Consider the following 21,820-nt stretch of genomic DNA (forward strand, 5'->3'; position numbering starts at 1 on the left):
AATACTTGTCATCAAAATAAATAAAAGGGGATGTATCTAGATGTATTTTAGTTCTAAATACATCCCTTTTTATCCATTTTGATGACAAGTATTTTCGGACGGAGGGAGTAGTAGATAGAGACCCAGAGGTATTTTGCTCTCACATGCACGTATCTTTTTTTGAGTTTGATTTTTTAAAATGTTTTTATTTAAATAGTTGAGGCTACGCCACGATTTTTTTCCAGTTACCCTCCACGTTGGGGGGTCTGAGCTGATTTGTTTCTGGGTTTTGTCTCACTTTTTTGATTCATCAGGTTTTCAGCACTTTTTTATTTTATATTTAAAGTATTTTCATACTATTGTGGATAGCAAATAGAACATTGACGATGAATTGCTTGAATTTGAGAAGCAACACAAAATGGCTAAGTGGAGCAACGACAGACGGCAAATGTTTCACTGAAAGACTAAAACATATGAATTCATTCAACATGCACTATATCGTATATTTTATCTCGTATTTCGTTGCAATGCACGGGTATTTTGCTAGTCAAGAGGTAACATTCGAGTAAAGGATGCGCGTTGAACATTTTGTAAATCTCCGCATCGAGGTTTGGTTGGACCTGAGGCGGCTGCTTGAGAATCACTCTTTTAAGCACGGGCGCACAACTGAATATCTGCTCCAGCAACTCAAACTCGTGCGTGTATCCTCCGAAGCCATTGATCTCCACTTCTTCCAGCTTCGTCAGAGCGACTATCTGTCTCCTCCAGTCTGTGTATCCCGCCGCAGCAGCACCGTGGCGATTTAAAAAAAGAACCCATCCATGGTTGAAATTTGACCCTAAAAATGGCTGAAATTGAATTAGAAAATTCTTTTTAGATCTGCTTGTCAAGAGGTGAACATCATAGTACTCGCTTGCCGCCAAAATTTGCAACAACAGGTTGTTGTAGACTTAAGTGCTTGCACTTGCCTTTATGCTAAGGATGTGTGGCACGCAACGGAGGTGGCAGACGCATGGTGATTATCAATCGGCTGAGGGCAGTTGTTTTCCTTGTCAAAAAGGTTTGAAATTTCCGCAGATTGGTCAGCATGGTAGTTTTGATTTTACATACTTTTTAAATTTTTTTCTAGACAATTTAAATTTTTGGTCAAAATTAGGTAAAATACCTGCCTCATGTGCCAAAACCACCTTTAGATCAAGTGAATCCGGTATTGAAGTTTTAATTTTTGAAGAAGCTAATGCCTGATTGTTTTTTTTAACGGGGGCAAAAGATTTGTCTCTATATAAAATGAGGAGGAGAAAGAGTTTGTTACAACACAGTGCCAAGAAACGGCATGGCAATTACTCTCGCAATAAGAAAGACCCTAAATTTTTCGCCCCGGCTTTAACCCAAAGGTTAGACTCTTCGATCACATTGTTTAGCAAGACATGCAGAGGGGCACTCTTCTGTCTAAACACCCTTGCATTACGCTCATTCCGGATCACCCATGAAACCAACATGGTTATCGAAGCCTTCGCTCTTCGGTTGGCGGTGTCCTCGGCGCTCAAACTCGCCCACCATTCCTTGATGGAGTCGTACAAGTGCCATGTGGACGTGTCCACGTCGTGGATGCAGAGCTTCTGAATCACCATGTTCCAGAGCCTGAGGGTGAAGCGGTATCTGAAAAATAGATGGGGACCGCATTCCTGCACCCCTCTGCACAAGGGACAAGGGCCACAGTTTGGCCAGCCTCGTCTCTGCAATCTGTCTGCAGTCCAGATCCTATCTTGAAGCGCGAGCCAAGCAAAAAACTTGACTTTCGGAGGGGCCCAAACATTCCAAACCATTTGGTCCATGGGGGAGAGGACCAAGCCCATAAACTGTGCCCTGTACGCGGAGGCCGCGGAGTAGTTTTCGGAAGCCGTGTGTTTTCAAAGGATGTCATTGTCGGCAAGCTCATCAAGGTGGACCTCTTGGAGCAACGTCCATAGGGTGAAGAATTGTGAAAGATGCTCAATGGAGGCCGGTGTAGGTGGCCTGATTTTGAGAAAGAGTTTAATTTGTTGAATCAAGTGAGGGGGGCAATTTTCTAGATTATTAAAGCGGAGGGAGTACTTTCTAGTAGAAGAGAATGATTACTTTCGACTAGGAGGAATCCATCCATGGTCACACGTTCGCAGTGTCAATTATTTCCCACTGCTGATGCAGAAGCTGCTGCCTGCCCACATCGGAGACACCACTGGCCTGAAGAAACGGCGTACCACATCTTACTTCCTCGGAGGTGCTCGTCCACTCGCTACAGCATAACAACATCTGACATGGCAAATCCGAATTTTACGCAGCTCCATTATTCATTCATACGGAAAGAGGTTCACACCACATATACTTGCACTCTTGCCTGCACCAGAACACGCACATAACACCCACACACACCCACACAAGCAAGTGCACGATTGCGACAACCAGAGCACATCAAGGCTCGCTCGCATTATTCCAACCTAGACAGATGAGGCCTACTACAGCCCATCACTACCGACACAACGGGGGTGGCGGTCTCCGAGCGGCGGCGGGGGAGCTTACGGGTTCACTTTCGGCGCCCACCCGGCGATCAGGTTCTCCTTGGTCGCCTTGGTCTTGACGAACGACTCGCGGCTGAAGAGAGCCTGCGTGCAGGAAAAACAGGGTGACCATCAGCGACTTCATCCATGGACAAGATTTGGAAATGGAAGAAGATAGCGTGTGTTTCGCTTTGAGCGTTGGCGTACCTCGGTGTAGGCATGGACGCTGGTCAGAGTTTCCGGGACCTTCCAGCCCTTGAAGTGCTCCAGGGCGACCTGGAGATGGTAGAGCTTCGGGGCCAGGCTCAGATCAGCAGCGGACACGTTCGCCCCACCAATGTAGGGTCCCTGCCAGCACAGTTTTGATAGTGTCGTTAGCATAAGTTTGGTAAGATCAGGCTAGATGTTCAGATTGAACAAACAAAGGCCCCACATCTTGCACGATAAGGCAATGGGACAAAATGAAATTATTGCACTGTGTCATCTCCAGAGAGGATAAGTGCTTGGATAGTAAAATTGGATATAATGGAAGTTGCATACTTCTCATAGTTACGTTGTGACGTTTGATAGTACCCAAAGTGTTCCTCCGATAAACGGGAGTTGCATAATTCTCATAGTTACAGAAACATGTATAAGTCATGAAGAAAGCAATAGCAATATACTAAACGATCAAGTGCTAGGCTAACGGAATGGGTCATGTCAATCACATCATTCTCCTAATGATGTGATCTCATTAATCAAATGACAACACATGTCTATGGTTAGGAAACATAACCATCTTTGATTAATGAGCTAGTCAAGTAGAGGCATACTAGTGACTATATGTTTGTCTATGTATTCACACATGTATCATGTTTCCGGTTAATACAATTCTAGCATGAATAATAAACATTTATCATGATATGAGGAAATAAATAATAACTTTATTATTGCCTCTAGGGCATATTTCCTTCAGTGCCTGCACACGAAAAACGGCCGGAGGCACCGCGACATTCATTGATTAGTCCGCCCTCCGTTACCCTACAAATGCGAAAGTGTTGCGCGTTCGTGTTGGAATACCAACCGAGCGAATGATCACGTCGCTTTTCCCCCTATCTATTTACTCCTCCGTGCTCACACAGAACCGAGAAATAGAGGAAATAGAGGAGGTGCGGCGGATGCGGAAGCTCTGTAGCTCATCAACGGCGACTGGGATGGCGACGTGCAGGGGAGCGAGCGGAAAGCGGCGGCGCTCGAGGATGGGAGCGTCGCTCAGGAGATTCCTCATGCAGGAGCTCGAAGACGGGGACACGCCGGTTTCCACCCCGATGACGTCCGTCCCGACGGTGAGATAGGGACTCGCCCGCTATGGGATCTCGCCATGGCCGGGGAGGAAGAAATCAGGGAGGGTGGTGCGAGATATCGTATCGTGTCCAGCAGCAGCACTGCATCCCATACAGGAGAAGGGGAAGGGTATTCAGAAAGGAGATGGGCTGCCTGGTGAATAGCCTGGACGAATCTGGGAGGAACCCGTAGCTGCTGTTGTTTGTGTGTGTGGTCGCTTCTCTGCGTGATTGACTATGGATTCGGGATTTCGGGTGTATGTGTTGAGAATTACTCCCTTCATTTACTTATACAAGGCCATTATGAAATATATATTTTGCATCTATACAAGGCCACCAACAGTAATCGAGGAAAGAATTAATGATATTTCCTCGTACTAGCAACCTGTTTACTACTTGCATGCTTGCAGTCATAATGACACTACCTACTTCCTCCACTCAATTTTCTTGCATGCATGTAGCGTATTAATTATCCCAGTAAACGAAAAGAAAAGCAAGCTTGCATTAAGTTTTACCTTGATACCTGTAATCTGAGTTTGTGGCCTTGTATATAAAAATGGAGGGAGTAGTATTTTTTTTCTTAGGATCAGTGTAGAGAATTAGTATAGTGGTTAAGTTGGAGTTTGGGCCCAAAAAATGCAGTTTGACCTGCTTCTGCGGGGAGCAAGATAGGATTCTGGAGTGATTTTGTTGTATTGGCACTTATTTCAGGATTTGGTGCGTCCGGGTGTGATACGTCCATTTTGTCTTATACTTTTATATCAATATTTATTGCATTATGTGATGTTATTATACATTATATCTCAATACTTATGGCTATTATCTCTTATTTTACAAGGTTTACCATGAAGAGGGGGAATGTCGGCAGCTGGAATTCTGGCTGGAAAAGGAGCAAACATTGGAAACCTATTCTGCACTGCTCCAAAAATCCTGAAACTCCACGAAACTTATTTTTGGAATTAATAAGAATTATTGAGCGGAAGAAACACCTCAGGGGCCCACACCCTGGCCAGGAGGGTGGGGGCCCCGCCCACCCCTACTGGGCGCGCCCCTGTCTCCTGGGCCCCCTGGTGGCCCTCCGGTGTCCATCTTCTGCTATATGAAGGCTTTTACCCTGGAAAAAATCGTGGGCAAGCTTACAGGATGAAACTCCATCGCCACGAGGCGGAACCTTGGCGGAACCAATCTAGAGCTCCGGCAGAGCTGTTCTGCCGGGGAAACTTCCCTCCGGGAGGGGGAAATCATCACCATCGTCATCACCAACGATCCTCCCATCGGGAGAGGGTCAATCTCCATCAACATCTTCACCAGCACCATCTCCTCTCAAAATCCTAGTTCATCTCTTGTATCCAATCTTGTATCCAAACCACAAATTGGTACCTGTGGGTTGCTAGTAGTGTTGATTACTCCTTGTAGTTGATGCTAATTGGTTTACTTGGTGGAAGATCATATGTTCAGATCCTTAATGCATATTATTACTCCTCTGATTATGAACATGAATATGCTTTGTGAGTAGTTACGTTTGTTCCTGAGGACATGGGTGAAGTATTGCTATTAGTAGTCATGTGAATTTGGTATTCGTTCGATATTTTGATGAGATGTATGTTGTCTTTCCTCTAGTGGTGTTATGTAAACGTCGACTACATGACACTTCACCATTATTTGGGCCTAGAGGAAGGCATTGGGAAGTAATAAGTAGATGATGGGTTGCTTCGTAAGGGGCTGATTTGGATCCATATGTTTAATGTTGTGGTTAGATTTACCTTAATACTTTTTTGTAGTTGCGGATGCTTGCAATAGGGTTTAATCATAAGTGGGATGCTTGTCCAAGTAAGGACAGCACCCAAGCACCGGTCCACCCACATATCAAATTATCAAAGTACCGAACGCGAATCATATGAGTGTGATGAAAACTAGCTTGACGATAATTCCCATGTGTCCTCGGGAGCTCTTTTCTCATTATAAGAAATTTTCTAGGCTTATCCTTTGCTACAAAAAGGATTGGGCCACCTTACTGCACTTTATTTAGTTTATTTATTTGTTACTCGTTACAATTTATCTTATCACAAAACAATCTATTACCTACAATTTCAGTGCTTGCAGAGAAAACCTTACTGGAAACCGCTTATCATTTGCTTCTGCTCCTCGTTGGGTTCGACACTCTTACTTATCGAAAGGACTACGATAGATTCCCTACACTTTTGGGTCATCAGGGTGCGGCTTCGCATCAATCACTCAGGACCTTGTCTCTTCATGATAGTGTAGCTCCATCCTCGCAGGTACCACCCTTCTTTATCTTACTCTTCCATAATATTGACTCGCTCCCAATTTCTTTCCATATGAACAACTGATTTTGTTGGGAGAAGTATGCACTTCAATTAGAGATTCAATTTTTTTGTGCGGAATATTTTAATTATTGACCTACCAAATTTACAGGCAGCGCATGTCTCTATCTGTCCTAGCAAATGATCCACAAATGCGTTATAAACTCAAGGTACGTTCCTGCCCTAATATAGTTAACATTTCAGTGTGGTACCTGGTGGGCTTTCTTTTCTTTGAACATGATATGCTTTATCATATGGGACAAAGAAACATCTACTGGAAAGTAGTCTATTATTGAAGATTCTTTTTCTTATGAAGCTGTACCTTTTTGCATGGCATATCGGGACATTCTGTTTTGTGACTTGGGAGTTATACCTCTGCCTATGATTTCCCAATCAAAATATATTTTTAATCTTTAATTTACACCAGCATATTTGTACCAATTTCTTTTTTACTGAATTGATGTTGTGTATGTATATATTCATATTTCTGTGCAGCTGACAAATTTGTTCTGATGCTTACCATTCTCTTTGCTACTCTATGTTCGAGTTTCAACTCAAGCACCATATCACTAAATTTATCCGATGTCAATAGTAGTAATCACTTTTGTCACCCAAATCAAAGGTTTCTGCTCTTCCCCGCGGGTCAGGTTCGCCTTTCTCTGGGTATAGATGAGAGCCATCAAACATCATTATGAATTCACTTTTTCTTGCCATCAGCCCGTCAAGCATAGCTATGATAAAATGATCTTCAAGGTATATCTATCGTGGGGACAATGAATGTTGTTATTTATCACCACAAAGTTGCATCTGCTGATTTTTATTTGCTATATTTAATCCATATTTACTACACAGAGGTGCAAACCAGAGAGATATGTATCACAACATCAGAATTGCAATCTGTATTTGACATTTTATCTCCCCCTCTTAGGTTTTTGTTTTCTGTCAAAAGGCTCATCTACAAGCACTTGGCATGACACAAATATTACACATTAGATTCTAGATCGTTCTTTTATATAAACATATATTACATCATATCATAGAGAATTTCTTATCCGTCGGTATATGTAATAAGCTTATACCTTATAGTTAGCTGCAACAATATTGTCTATTATCACAACTGTACTCCATCACCGTGTCTACCATCCTATTTATTTCCAATATAGTATCACATCTATGAATTAGCTTTATAGCTTTACATAGTATACTTACAAGTCCCGTAGCAACGCGCGGGGTATCATCTAGTTTTATTAATACATGAACCACCTTCCACTCTCACATAGTGCCTAGGAGCATGTGCTGCGGATGGCTCTTGCATGAGAACCCGTTTACATTCTCTCTCTTATCCTCTCTCCTCCAAGTAAGCATAGAAATGTTACTTTACTCCTTATAGCCTGCTGACTGTACCTTATTGTATTTTCTCTAACAACTCCCAACTTGGCGCGCTCGATCTCCTCGAAGGGAGGAACGATTCAACTGACGACGAAGCCTATCTACAGCTCGTAGCAATAGATGTCCATTTTCCTCTTTTGCCGGAATAGCGACAGATGTCCCCACAGTAGCTCTGCGAGATGACGCCGCCTGGTGCTAGTTGTAAGGGCAGTAACAGCCTGACATTATTATTACTATTGTTTAATTATTTTTTAACCGTATGGACATAATAATGAAGTTGATATTGAAAAAAGGTTTTGTGGGGTCTTCTGCAATCTTGCCACCCAGTTCCACGTGGTCCAACTAGTGTTGCTTGTTTGGTTCCCTACATGAATTTTCTTTAAATCCATGATAAACATTTTAAAATCAACAACAAACATTTTTCTGGTCACACAGTGACCATTATACAATTACACGTTGAATATTTGAAAAGATGTTGAATATTTTTGTAAATAGACATTGTACTTTTCAAATGCACAACATTAATTTTTCAAATAAGCCTTGAATATTTTCCCAAATACTCATTGAAAAATTCAAATATATTTTTCATACACAACAAATATATTCAAGATAGCATTGAAGTTTTTCTAAATACACTATTAATAATTTTAAACAAATGATACCCATTTTTGAAGAGCACAGTCAATTTTCCTCCTGCAAAAAAACAGTTTTCTAAAATATCATGACAAGCGTAAATAAAGGTTTGTATTTCTTGCCTTTAATGAGCAAGAAAAGAAAAATCAAAATCAATACTTGAGCAGAAAAAATGTAACAGAAAAACTGGGCCGAGAAACCTAGAAAACCGTACATTAGGGAACTCGTACTGCCCAACCGGTGAGCAAATATATCGGCACTGAACAAAAATCTTCCCTAAAAAAGGCACTGAACCAAAATCACAATATATTTGATTTGCTACAATTAATGTCGGTACATTTACTACTTATCTATTGAGAGCACAATTTTACATTATTAATTGATTTGATAGGATTTCTTTTGAAGATTTGTATTTTCTTTCATCTATACCAATATAAAAAGACCCAAAGAGGCAGATCCAATTAATCTCGGTCATCAAATCATATCAATCCAATGACCTAGACTGCTTCAATGTCGAGCGCTCAACACGTTTAGTGTGCAGTTAATTTCATGCCAAACATAGTGTTAATCACATAATAACACGCAAATAATATCCTACTTAATATCTGCATGCACTTAATATACTTCCAAATTAACGTGCATTGCACGTACACATTGACTAGTAAAGAAAAGGTACTAGGATGGGATTTCTAAACTCAGTGAAAGTATATAGAGTACATTTATTTTGTTGATTTGGTATATTGCACATTTAAGTGACTAAATCACTATTTGATTCGCTAGACTAATTCAGTTTGCTATTAAATTTGATGTAGAGAAAGGAATAAATATACCATCCTTCAGGCGGATCCTATCATAAGGATTTTCCCTTGCGCATGTCTTACATATATAGATGAAAGAGTCACATATACTACACCAACACAACAACGCCCAGCCAGGTGCAAACTGAAAACTGCAATGGCGAACACAACAAGATCCATAGCTATTGTTCTTATTGTGCTTGCGGCCTTGTCCTTTGGTTTCCCTGCCATCGATGCCGACGCCACCCTCCTCGTCAAGACATGCAAGAAGACCACAAACGCCTTGTTGTGCCTGGCAGTGTTGAACGTCGACCCAAAGAGCGCCTACGCCACCACCGAGCACGACCTTGCCAGCGCCGCACTGCAGGTCGCAATTAACACTGCTGACCACAACGTCGAGGTCATCCACAACTTAGCCAAGGATGTCCAAGGCACACCTGAAGGAGGCGCGTTGAACATCTGCCTCGGGGCCTATGTTGATGCCGCCAACGACCTTGAGATCGACGCTCGCCCCGGTTTTGATGGCGGGAACTATGTCGGCGCAAGGAATCTCGTGTTGGGTACCAAGGGCGCCGGTGGTAGATGCGAGGATGCGTTCAAGGGGATCAACAAGAAGTCCCCCGTGACAAACATAGATCAACAGATGACAGAGCGTTGTGGCGTCGCAGGTGAACTCATTGGCCTTCTTATACACAAGTGATCCGTCCGAAATCAATCTCTTCTCATATGTACAATCCCCCGTCAATAATGAATGAGCAGGTCATCTAGCAACATATTTTGGTCCTGGATGCAGCTGTGAATTACGGAGCTTCACAACACAAAAAAGAACAGTCTTACCAACTAGGCAACTTGGGTACTCTAGTGCCGAAAGCGACCAAGCGCGATAGCTCCTATTTCGACATATGTGCACTGATCTAGCACCAAACCAACAATTTAGTCTCGGTCACAGTTCCATAGCACCAGGTACATGAAGAAAAGGACCCCCTCCCGTTTAATCTCGCAATCCCACACGGTAAGGTTGTTCCCTCGTAACAACCAATCCTAAAGAGGTATTAAGGGATTCAAAGGTCGTATACTCAGGCCAGTCACAAAATGAGACAAAGGCCAGCCAACACTAAGGCTGGCCATAGTGAGGGTAACATAAGTAGTATCATATACTTGGGACTCGCAAACATGCTTATGTGGCAAGCAATTAAAGAAGAGAGAGATGGTTATAGTAACATAGGTAGATACCGTAACATAATAAATGTGATGCTACTATGTGTCATGCATGGCAATAAATGAGACCACCTATGATACTAATCTATGATACTATGCACTGTAGAGGTAGTAACATAGACTAGTAACACATGCATGTTACTAGTCTAAGTTACTCCCCACTATGACCAGCCTAACCCGTCCGCGCCGCGCGTCGCCATGACCGATTGCTCTCCTGGCCGACCACCGCGCCTAACCCTTCCGCCTCCACGATGCACTAACTCATCAGTTCATCTTTACCTGCAGAGGCTCTTTACTGCCACCACTGCCCCTCCCGTGCCTGATGGGGAACGTAGTAATTTCAAAAAAATTCCTACGTACACGCAAGATCATGGTGATGGCATAGCAACGAGAGGGGAGAGTGTTGTCCACGTACCCTCGTAGACCGTAAGCGGAAGCGTTAGCACAACGCGGTTGATGTAGTCGTACGTCTTCACGATCCGACTGATCCAAGTACCGAACGTACGACACCTCCGAGTTCAGCACACGTTCAGCTCGATGACGATCCCCGGGCTCCGATCCAGCAAAGCTTCGGGGATGAGTTCCGTCAGCACGACGGCGTGGTGACGATGATGATGCTCTACCGGCGCAGGGCTTCGCCTAAACTCCGCGATGATATGACCGAGGTGGAATATGGTGGAGGGGGGCATCGCACATGGCTAAGGAACGATCCATAGATCAACTTGTGTCCCATGGGGTGCCCCCTGCCCCCGTATATAAAGGAGCAAGGGGAGGGCCGGCCAAGGAGGAGGAGGCGCGCCCAAGGCGGGAGTCCTACTCCCATCGGGAGTAGGACTCCTCCTTTCCTAGTAGGAGTAGGAGAGAAGGAAGGGGAAGAGAGAAGGGAAGGAAGGAGGGGGTGCGGCCCCTCCCCCTAGTACAATTCGGACTAGGCCTTGGGGGGCACGCGGCCTGTCCTAGGCAGCCCCTCTCTCTTTCCCGTATGGCCCAATAAGGCCCAATACTTCTCCCCGGCGAATTCCCGTAACTCTCCGATACTCCGATAAATACCCGAATCACTCGGAACCTTTCTAAACTCCGAATATAGTCATCCAATATATCGATCTTTACGTCTCGACGATTTAGAGACTCCTCGTCATGTCCCCGATCTCATTCGGGACTCCGAACTCCTTCGGTACATCAAAACTCATAAACTCATAATATAACTGTCATCGAAACCTTAAGCGTGCGGACCCTACGGGTTCGAGAACTATGTAGACATGACCTAGAACTATTCTTGGTCAATAACCAATAGCGGAACCTGGATGCCCATATTGGCTCCTACATATTCTACGAAGATCTTTATCGGTCAAACCGCATAACAACATACGTTGTTCCCTTTGTCATCGGTATGTTACTTGCCCGGGATTTGATCGTCGGTATCCAATACCTAGTTCAATCTCGTTACTGGCAAGTCTCTTTACTCGTTACGTAATGCATCATTCCGTAACTAACTCATTAGCTACATTGCTTGCAAGGCTTATAATGATGTGCATTACCGAGAGGGCCTAGAGATACCTCTCCGACAATCGGAGTGACAAAAACCTAATCTCGAAATACGCCAACTCAACATGTACCTTCGGAGACACCTGTAGTACTCCTTTATAATCACCCAGTTACGTTGTGACGTTTGGTAGTACCCAAAGTGTTCCTCCGGTAAACGGGAGTTGCATAATTCTCATAGTTACAGGAACATGTATAAGTCATGAGGAAAGCAATAGCAATATACTAAACGATCAAGTGCTAGGCTAACGGAATGGGTCATGTCAATCACATCATTCTCCTAATGATGTGATCTCATTAATCAAATGACAACACATGTCTATGGTTAGGAAACATAACCATCTTTGATTAATGAGCTAGTCAAGTAGAGGCATACTAGTGACTATATGTTTGTCTATGTATTCACACATGTATCATGTTTCCGGTTAATACAATTCTAGCATGAATAATAAACATTTATCATGATATGAGGAAATAAATAATAACTTTATTATTGCCTCTAGGGCATATTTTCTTCAGTCTCCCACTTGCACTAGAGTCAATAATCTAGTTCACATCGCCATGTGATTTAACATTAATATTCACATCTGCATGTGATTAATACCCATAGTTCACATCATCATGTTATCAACACCCAAAGGGTTAACTAGAGTCAATAATCTAGTTCACATCGCTATGTGATTAACACCCAAAAGAGTACTAAGGTATGGTCATGTTTTGCTCGTGAGAGAAGCTTAGTCAACGGGTCTGTCATATTCAGAGCCGTATGTATTTCGCAAATATTCTATGTCCACAATGCTCTGCACGGAACTACTCTAGCTAATTGCTCCCACTTTCAATATGTATCCAGATTGAGACTTAGAGTCACCTGGATTGGTGTAAAAGCTTGCATCGTTGTAACTTTTACGACGGGCTCTTTTATCACCTCCATAATCGAGAAACATCTCCTTAGTCCTCACTAAGGATATTCTTGACCCATGTCCAGTGATCTACTTATTAGATCAAAATTGTATTCCTTTGCCAAACACAGAGCAAGGTATACAATAGGTCTGATTCACAGCATGGCATACTTTATAGAATCTATGACTGAGGCATAGGGAATGACTTTTCATTCTCTTTCTATATTCTGCAATGGTCGGGTCTTGAGTCTTACTCAACTTCACACCTTGTAACACAGGCAAGAACTCCTTCTTTGACTGTTCCATTTTGAACTATTTCAAAAATTTATCAAGGTATGTACTCATTGAAAAATCTTATCAAGCATCTTGATCTATCTATATAGATCTTGATGCTCAATGTGTAAGCAGCTTCACCAAGGTCTTGCTTTGAAAAACTCTTATTCAAGTATCCTTTCATGCTATCCAGAATTTTCATATCATTTCCAATTAACAATATGTCATCCACATATAATATTAGAAATGCTACAGAGCTCCCACTCACTTTCTTGTAAATACAGGCTTCTTTAAAAGTCTGTATAAAACCATATGCTTTGATCAACTCATCAAAGCGTATATTCCAACTCCGAGATGCTTGAACCAGTCCATTGATGGATTGCTGGAGCTTGCACACTTTGTTAGCATCTTTAGGATTGACAAAAACTTTCTGGTTGCATCATATACAACTCTTCTTTAATAAATCCATTAAGGAATGTAGTTTTGACATCCATTTGCCAGATTTCATAAAATGTGGCAATTGCTAACATGATTCAGACAGACTTAAGCTTCGATACGAGTGAGAAAATCTCATCATATTCAACACCTTGAACTTGTTGAAAACATTTCGCAACAAGTCGAGCTTAGTAGATAGTAACACTACTATCAATGTCCGTCTTCCTCTTGAAGATCCATTTATTTAACATGGCTTGCTGATCATCGAGCAAGTCAATCAAAGTCCATACTTTGTTCTCATACATGGATCATATCTCAGATTTTATGGCCTCAAGCCATTTCGTGGAATCTGGGCTCATCATCGCTTCCTCATAGTTCGTAGGTTCATCATGGTCTAGTAACATGACTTCCAGAACAGGATTACCGTACCACTCTGGTGCGGATCTTACTCTGGAAGACCTACGAGGTTCTGTAGTAACTTAATCTAAAGTTTCATGATCATCATCATTAACTTCCTCACTAATTGGTGTAGTAGTCATAGGAACAGATTTCTGTGATGAACTACTCTCCAATAAGGGAGCAGGTACAGTTACCTCATCAAGTTCCACTTTCCTCCCACTCACTTCTTTCGAGAGAAACTCCTTCTCTAGAAAAGATCCATTCTTAGCAATGAATAACTTGCCTTCCGATCTGTGATAGAAGGTGTACCCAATAGTTAACTTTGGATATTCTATGAAGACGCACTTCTCCGATTTGGGTTTGAGCTTATCAAGTAGAAACTTTTTTCATATAAGCATCGCAACTCCAAACTTTAAGAAACGACAGCTTAGGTTTACTGCTAAACCATAGTTCATACGGTGTCGTCTCAACGGATTTAGATGGTGCCCTTTTAAACGTGAATGCAGCTGTCTCTAATGCATAACCCCAAAACGATAGTGGTAAAACCGATAAGAGACATCATAGATCGTACCATATCCAATAAAGTGCGGTTACGACGTTCGGACACACCATAACGTTGTGGTGTTCCAGGTGGCGTGAGCTGTGAAACTATTCCACATTGTTTTAACTGAAGACCAAACTCGTAACTCAAATATTCGTCTCCGCGATCAGATCGTAGAAACTTTATTTTCTTGTTACGATGATTTTTCCACTTTACTCTGAAATTCTTTGAACCTTTCAATTATTTCAGACTTATGTTTCATCAAGTAGATATACCCATATCTGCTCAAATCATCTTGTGAAGGTCAGAAAATAACGATACTTGCCACGAGCATCAACACTCATTGGATCACATACATCGGTATGTATTATTTCCAACAAGTCAGTAGCTCGTTCCATTGTTCCGAGGAACGGAGTTTTAGTCATCTTGCCCAAAAGGCACGGTTCGCAAGCATCAAATGATTCATAACCAAGTGATTCCGAAATCCATCTTTATGGAGTTTCTTCATGCGCTTTACACCGATATGACCCAAACGGCAGTGCCACAAATAAGTTGCACTATCATTATTAACTTTGCATCTTTTGGCATCAATATTATGAATATGTGTATCACTATGATCGAGATCCAACAAAACTATTTTCATTGGATGTATAACCATCGAAGGTCTTATTCATGTAAACAGAATAACAATTATTCTCTAACTTTAAATGAATAACCGTATCGCAATAAACACGATCAAATCATGTTCATGCTCAACGCAAATGCCAAATAACATTTATTTATGTTTAACACTAATCCCGAAAGTATAGGGAGTGTGCGATGATGATCATATCAATCTTGGAACTACTTCCAACACTCATCGTCACTTCCCCTTCAACTAGTCTCTGTTTATTCTGTAACTCCTGTTTTGAGTTACTAATCTTAGCAACCGAACAAGTATCAAATACTCAGGAGCTACTATAAACACTAGTAAGGCACACATCAATAACTAGTATATCAAATATACCCTTGTTCACTTTGCCATCCTTCTTATCCACCAAATATTCAAGGCATTTCCGCTTCCAGTGACCATTTCCTTTGCAGTGTAAGCACTCAGTTTCAGGCTTTGGTTCAGCTTTGGGCTTCTTCGTGGGAGTGACAACTTGCTTGTCATTCTACTTGAAGTTCCCTTTCTTTCCCTTTGCCCTTTTCTTGAAACTAGTGGTATTGTCAATCATCAACACTTGATGCTCTTTCTTGATTTCTACCTTCGTCGATTTCAACATCACGAAGAGCTCGGGAATTGTTTTCGTCATCCCTTGCATACTATAGTTCATCACGAAGTTCTAGTAACTTAGTGATGGTGACTAGAGAATTCTGTCAATCACTATCTTATCTGGAAGATTAACTCCCACTTGATTCAAGCAATTGAAGTACCCAGACAATCTGAGCACATGCTCACTAGTTGAGTGATTCTCCTCCATCTTTTAGCTATAGAACTTGTTGGAGACTTCATATCTCTCAACTCGGGTATTTGTTTGAAATATTAACTTCAACTCCTGGAACATCTCATATGGTCCATGACATTCAAAACGTCTTTGAAGTCCCGATTCTAAGCCATTAAGCATGGTGCACTAAACTATCAAGTAGTCATCATATTGAGCTAGCCAAACGTTCATAACGTCTGCATCTGCTCCTGCAATAGGTCTGTCACATAGCGGTGCATTAAGGACATAATTCTTCTGTGCAGCAATGAGGATAAACCTCAGATCACGGATCCAATCCGCATCATTGCTACTAACATCTTTCAACATAATTTTTCTCTAGGAAGATATCAAAATAAACATATGAAAGCAACAACGCAAGCTATTGATCTATACATAATTTGCAAAATACTACCAGGACTAAGTTCATGATAAATTTAAGTTCAATTAATCATATTACTTAAGAACTCTCACTTAGACAGACATCTCTCTAATCATCTAAGTGATCACGTGATCCAAATCAACTAAACCATGTCCGATCATCACGTGAGATGGAGTAGTTTCAATGGTGAACATCACTATGTTGATCATATCTACTATATGATTCACGCTCGACCTTTCGGTCTCCGTGTTCCGAGGCCATATCTGTATATGCTAGGCTCGTCAAGTTTAACCTGAGTATTCCGCGTGTGCAACTGATTTGCACCCTTGTATTTGAACGTAGAGCCTATCACACCCGATCATCACGTGGTGTCTCAACATGAAGAACTTTCGCAATGGTGCATACTCAGGGAGAACACTTCTTGATAATTAGTGAGAGATCATCTTATAATGCTACCGTCAAACAAAACAGAATAAGATGTATAACAGATAAACATCATATGCAATCAAAATATGTGACATGATATGGCCATGATCATCTTGCGCCTTTGATCTCCATCTCCAAAGTACTGTCATGATCTCTATCGTTACCGGCACGACACCATGATCTTCATCATCTTGATCTATATTAATGTGTCATCACATGGTCATCTCGCCAACTATTGCTCTTGCAACTATTGCTATCGCATAGCGATAAAGTAAAGCAATTATTTGGCACTTGCATCTTATGCAACAAAGAGACAACCATAGGGCTTCTGCCAGTTGCCGATAACTTCAACAAAACATGATCATCTCATACAACAACTTATATCTCATCACGTCTTGACCATATCACATCACAACATGCCCTGCAAAAACAAGTTAGACATCCTCTACTTTGTTGTTTCAAATTTTACGTGGCTGCTACGGGCTGAGCAAGAACCGTTCTTACCTACGCATCAAAACCACAACGATAGTTCGTCAAGTTGGTGTTGTTTTAACCTTCGCAAGGACCGGGCGTAGCCACACTCGATTCAGCTAAAGTGAGAGAGACAGACACCCGCCAGCCACCTTTAAGCACAAGTGCTCGTAACGGTGAAACCAGTCTCGCGTAAGCGTACGCGTAATGTCGGTCCGGGCTGCTTCATCTCACAATACCGCCGAACCAAAGTATGACATGCTGGTAAGCAGTATGACTTGTATCGCCCACAACTCACTTGTGTTCTACTCGTGCATATAACATCAACGCATAAAACCTAGGCTCGGATGCCACTGATGGGGAACGTAGTAATTTCAAAAAATTTCCTACGTACACGCAAGATCATGGTGATGGCATAGCAACGAGAGGGGAGAGTGTTGTACACGTACCCTCGTAGACCGTAAGCGGAAGCGTTAGCACAATGCGGTTGATGTAGTCTTACGTCTTCACGATCCGACCGATCCAAGTACCGAACATACGGCACCTCCAAGTTCAGCACACGTTCAGCTCGATGACGATCCCCGGGCTCCGATCCAGCAAAGCTTCGGGGATGAGTTCCGTCAGCACGACGGTGTGGTGACGATGATGATGCTCTACCGGCGCAGGGCTTCGCCTAAACTCCGCGACAATATGACCGAGGTGGAATATGGTGGAGGGGGGCACCGCACACGGCTAAGGAACGATCCGTAGATCAACTTGTGTCCCATGGGGTGCCCCCCTGCCCCCGTATATAAAGGAGCAAGGGGAGGGCCGGCCAAGGAGGAGGAGGCGCGCCCAAGGGGGGAGTCCTACTCCCACCGGGAGTAGGACTCCTCCTTTCCTAGTAGGAGTAGGAGAGAAGGAAGGGGAAGAGAGAAGGGAAGGAAGGAGGGGGTGCGGCCCCTCCCCCTAGTCCAGTTCGGACTAGGCCTTGGGGGGGCGCGCGGCCTGTCCTAGGCAGCCCCTCTCTCTTTCCCGTATGGCCCAATAAGGCCCAATACTTCTCCCCGGCGAATTCCCGTAACTCTCCGGTACTCCGATAAATACTCGAATCACTCGGAACCTTTCTGAACTCCGAATATAGTCGTACAATATATCATTCTTTACGTCTCGACCATTTCGAGACTCCTCGTCATGTCCCCGATCTCATCCGGGACTCCGAACTCCTTCGGTACATCAAAACTCATAAACTCATAATATAACTGTCATCGAAACCTTAAGTGTGCGGACCCTATGGGTTCGAGAACTATGTAGACATGACCTAGAACTATTCTTGGTCAATAACCAATAGCGGAACCTGGATGCCCATATTGGCTCCTACATATTCTACGAAGATCTTTATCGGTCAAACCGCATAACAACATATGGTGTTCCCTTTGTCATCGGTATGTTACTTGCCCAGGATTCGATCGTCGTTATCCAATACCTAGTTCAATCTCGTTACTGGCAAGTCTCTTTACTCGTTACGTAATGCATCATTCCATAACTAACTCATTAGCTACATTGCTTGCAAGGCTTATAATGATGTGCATTACCGAGAGGGCCCAGAGATACCTCTTCGACAATCGGAGTGACAAAAACCTAATCTCGAAATACGCCAACTCAATATGTACCTTCGGAGACACCTGTAGTACTCCTTTATAATCACCCAGTTACGTTGTGACGTTTGGTAGTACCCAAAGTGTTCCTCCGGTAAACTGGAGTTGCATAATTCTCATAGTTACAGGAACATGTATAAGTCATGAAGAAAGCAATAGCAATATACTAAACGATCAAGTGCTAGGCTAACGGAATGGGTCATGTCAATCACATCAGTCGCCCGCCTCGCGAGGCTTGGCCCCTCACGAGGGTCTTGTGGCGTTGGTGTTGAAGCTGGGCCGTACCAGACCGTCGATGAAGCCACGTGATGGGCCGCAGGTAGACAGGGCTAGATACCCCCGAATCCAGGACGCCGACAATGACTATGCTATTGCTCTGTTATGCTTATACCTGAGTACTTATTCCGCTGCTTGTAGTTCGTGACTTAGGAATTTCCTCACCCTGAAATTCCTCAGTGACGAATTTATAAAAATTGCCTATTCACCCCTCCTCTAGTCGACTTAACGCACTTTCAGGGAGAGATGTTATGACCAGTTAGTTGTGGCCCAGTTTATCTTATCGCTATTAGGGGCTTCGCCCAATTATCTTATTAGGAGGATTATATAAACTCGTGTAAGGACCCGTTTTGGGATTAAGCAAGAAGCAGTCATATTTGCTCGGCTTCCTTAGGGAGCTGGGAGACCTAACCCTAGCCGCCGCCCGTGCGCCCACTCTTTCTCTCTCGTGCACGCAACGACGGGGCCCCAGCACCGGCGACCACGCCATCCCTCCTTCCACCCCTACAACCTGAGACCACGCCCTGGTAGGGATCCGGTTTCTACCACCTCCATTGCTGCTGCACCAGAACCATGACATATTTAAGGGGTCGGTCGGTAGGATGCTTGATGGATTCACACTCAAACATAACTTCATATATGGTAGCCCACCACAACCATACTTCCCATAGCATCATACTATTTCATGCACAAAATTGATAGCAGCACATACACATGATTGATACTAAAATGAAAAGGATGCTTTCATGGTGTGAAGTTTTAGAATGAGTAGTTGTGAGGCAGCAATTGAATGAAATGTTTGAAATGTAATGTGAGCGTCCTTCAAACATCTCAAGCATGGCAGACTGACAAGAGAAGATGGTCCAGCTTTCGAAGTGCTTGAACCCACAAAGCCGGAAGAAAATAATCCAATTGCATTCAACATCTTAGGTATCATGACATAGGTAGTACAGTGCACATAAACCAGAAACGAGAAAAAAAGATCAAACACCCAAGCTACATTCGAAATCTTTGCTACTGATCCATGGTTGATGGGTTTGCTTGCGATTAAAATGGGTCTGCCAAGTTTGTGATTAAACCGCCGCCGCAGCACCTTTGTTATGAGCCCTTGAGACTGCGGCACCTACATAAACCTTCAAGAAACCTAGCGGATGCGTCTTTGGTTTAACACTTACTGGGTTTTGCACACCTCGTGATATCTTAGCATTGGTCGGTAACATCTCAAGCGAGAAATTCATCGCCATGGCGGTCGAGATCGAAGACGACTCCTCGTCTGCGTTGTTTCGGTCTCTTGATGGATGATTGTTTCTTCTCTTTTTTTGCGTGCGTGATTGCAGGACGTGGGGCGCGGAGTATGTTATTTTCCTCTACGATGGAGTACGGTCAGTCAATGTAAATTACTAACTGCACACAGATAATGTATTAGGCTAAGTCTAGCCGTTCGATTAAGTTTAGTAGGTCTAATCATTAGACGGTAATGGATCCGTGTACATTTATGGGGTGTGCTTAGAGAAGATCATGTTTGGTCTTTTATAAGTAAGTACTCCCTCCGTCCGGAAATACTTGTCATCAAAATAAATAAAAGGGGATGTATCTAGATGTATTTTAGTTCTAAATACATCCCTTTTTATCCATTTTGATGACAAGTATTTTCGGACGGAGGGAGTAGTAGATAGAGACCCAGAGGTATTTTGCTCTCACATGCACGTATCTTTTTTTGAGTTTGATTTTTTAAAATGTTTTTATTTAAATAGTTGAGGCTACGCCACGATTTTTTTCCAGTTACCCTCCACGTTGGGGGGTCTGAGCTGATTTGTTTCTGGGTTTTGTCTCACTTTTTTGATTCATCAGGTTTTCAGCACTTTTTTATTTTATATTTAAAGTATTTTCATACTATTGTGGATAGCAAATAGAACATTGACGATGAATTGCTTGAATTTGAGAAGCAACACAAAATGGCTAAGTGGAGCAACGACAGACGGCAAATGTTTCACTGAAAGACTAAAACATATGAATTCATTCAACATGCACTATATCGTATATTTTATCTCGTATTTCGTTGCAATGCACGGGTATTTTGCTAGTCAAGAGGTAACATTCGAGTAAAGGATGCGCGTTGAACATTTTGTAAATCTCCGCATCGAGGTTTGGTTGGACCTGAGGCGGCTGCTTGAGAATCACTCTTTTAAGCACGGGCGCACAACTGAATATCTGCTCCAGCAACTCAAACTCGTGCGTGTATCCTCCGAAGCCATTGATCTCCACTTCTTCCAGCTTCGTCAGAGCGACTATCTGTCTCCTCCAGTCTGTGTATCCCGCCGCAGCAGCACCGTGGCGATTTAAAAAAAGAACCCATCCATGGTTGAAATTTGACCCTAAAAATGGCTGAAATTGAATTAGAAAATTCTTTTTAGATCTGCTTGTCAAGAGGTGAACATCATAGTACTCGCTTGCCGCCAAAATTTGCAACAACAGGTTGTTGTAGACTTAAGTGCTTGCACTTGCCTTTATGCTAAGGATGTGTGGCACGCAACGGAGGTGGCAGACGCATGGTGATTATCAATCGGCTGAGGGCAGTTGTTTTCCTTGTCAAAAAGGTTTGAAATTTCCGCAGATTGGTCAGCATGGTAGTTTTGATTTTACATACTTTTTAAATTTTTTTCTAGACAATTTAAATTTTTGGTCAAAATTAGGTAAAATACCTGCCTCATGTGCCAAAACCACCTTTAGATCAAGTGAATCCGGTATTGAAGTTTTAATTTTTGAAGAAGCTAATGCCTGATTGTTTTTTTTAACGGGGGCAAAAGATTTGTCTCTATATAAAATGAGGAGGAGAAAGAGTTTGTTACAACACAGTGCCAAGAAACGGCATGGCAA

General features: G+C 42.7%; 2 protein-coding genes across 2 annotated transcripts; one reads left to right on the top strand and one right to left on the bottom strand.

The window, feature by feature from the left end:
- Positions 1-2,277: 2,277 nt before the first annotated feature.
- On the bottom strand, positions 2,278-3,783 carry LOC123076809 (probable glutathione S-transferase DHAR1, cytosolic). The gene is made up of 3 exons (XM_044498951.1): positions 3,634-3,783; positions 2,724-2,915; positions 2,278-2,621 (listed from the first exon to the last, which is right to left on the bottom strand). The coding sequence occupies exons 1-3, from the start codon at positions 3,781-3,783 to the stop codon at positions 2,535-2,537; spliced, it is 429 nt and encodes a 142-aa protein (XP_044354886.1). The 3' UTR covers positions 2,278-2,534.
- A 5,328-nt stretch (positions 3,784-9,111) lies between these two features.
- On the top strand, positions 9,112-9,754 carry LOC123086102 (pectinesterase inhibitor 12-like). Its single transcript, XM_044507809.1, has one exon. It carries the CDS (start codon positions 9,139-9,141, stop codon positions 9,679-9,681), a length of 543 nt encoding a protein of 180 aa, XP_044363744.1. The 5' UTR covers positions 9,112-9,138; the 3' UTR covers positions 9,682-9,754.
- Positions 9,755-21,820: the final 12,066 nt, after the last annotated feature.

Source organism: Triticum aestivum, chromosome 1B (genome assembly GCF_018294505.1).
Source record: "Triticum aestivum cultivar Chinese Spring chromosome 1B, IWGSC CS RefSeq v2.1, whole genome shotgun sequence".
Classification (NCBI taxonomy): Eukaryota; Viridiplantae; Streptophyta; class Magnoliopsida; order Poales; family Poaceae; genus Triticum; species Triticum aestivum.

Excerpts from the sequence above, each read along its gene's own strand:
- LOC123076809 (XM_044498951.1), bottom strand. The coding sequence starts at position 3,783 with ATGAGGAATCTCCTGAGCGACGCTCCCATCCTCGAGCGCCGCCGCTTT. Across the intron at positions 2,916-3,633 it reads CCTCTATTTCTCGGTTCTGT|CCTGATCTTACCAAACTTAT; the intron begins GTGAGCACGGAG and ends CTGAACATCTAG. Across the intron at positions 2,622-2,723 it reads GCGTCCATGCCTACACCGAG|GCTCTCTTCAGCCGCGAGTC; the intron begins GTACGCCAACGC and ends TCCTGCACGCAG.
- LOC123086102 (XM_044507809.1), top strand. The coding sequence starts at position 9,139 with ATGGCGAACACAACAAGATCCATAGCTATTGTTCTTATTGTGCTTGCG.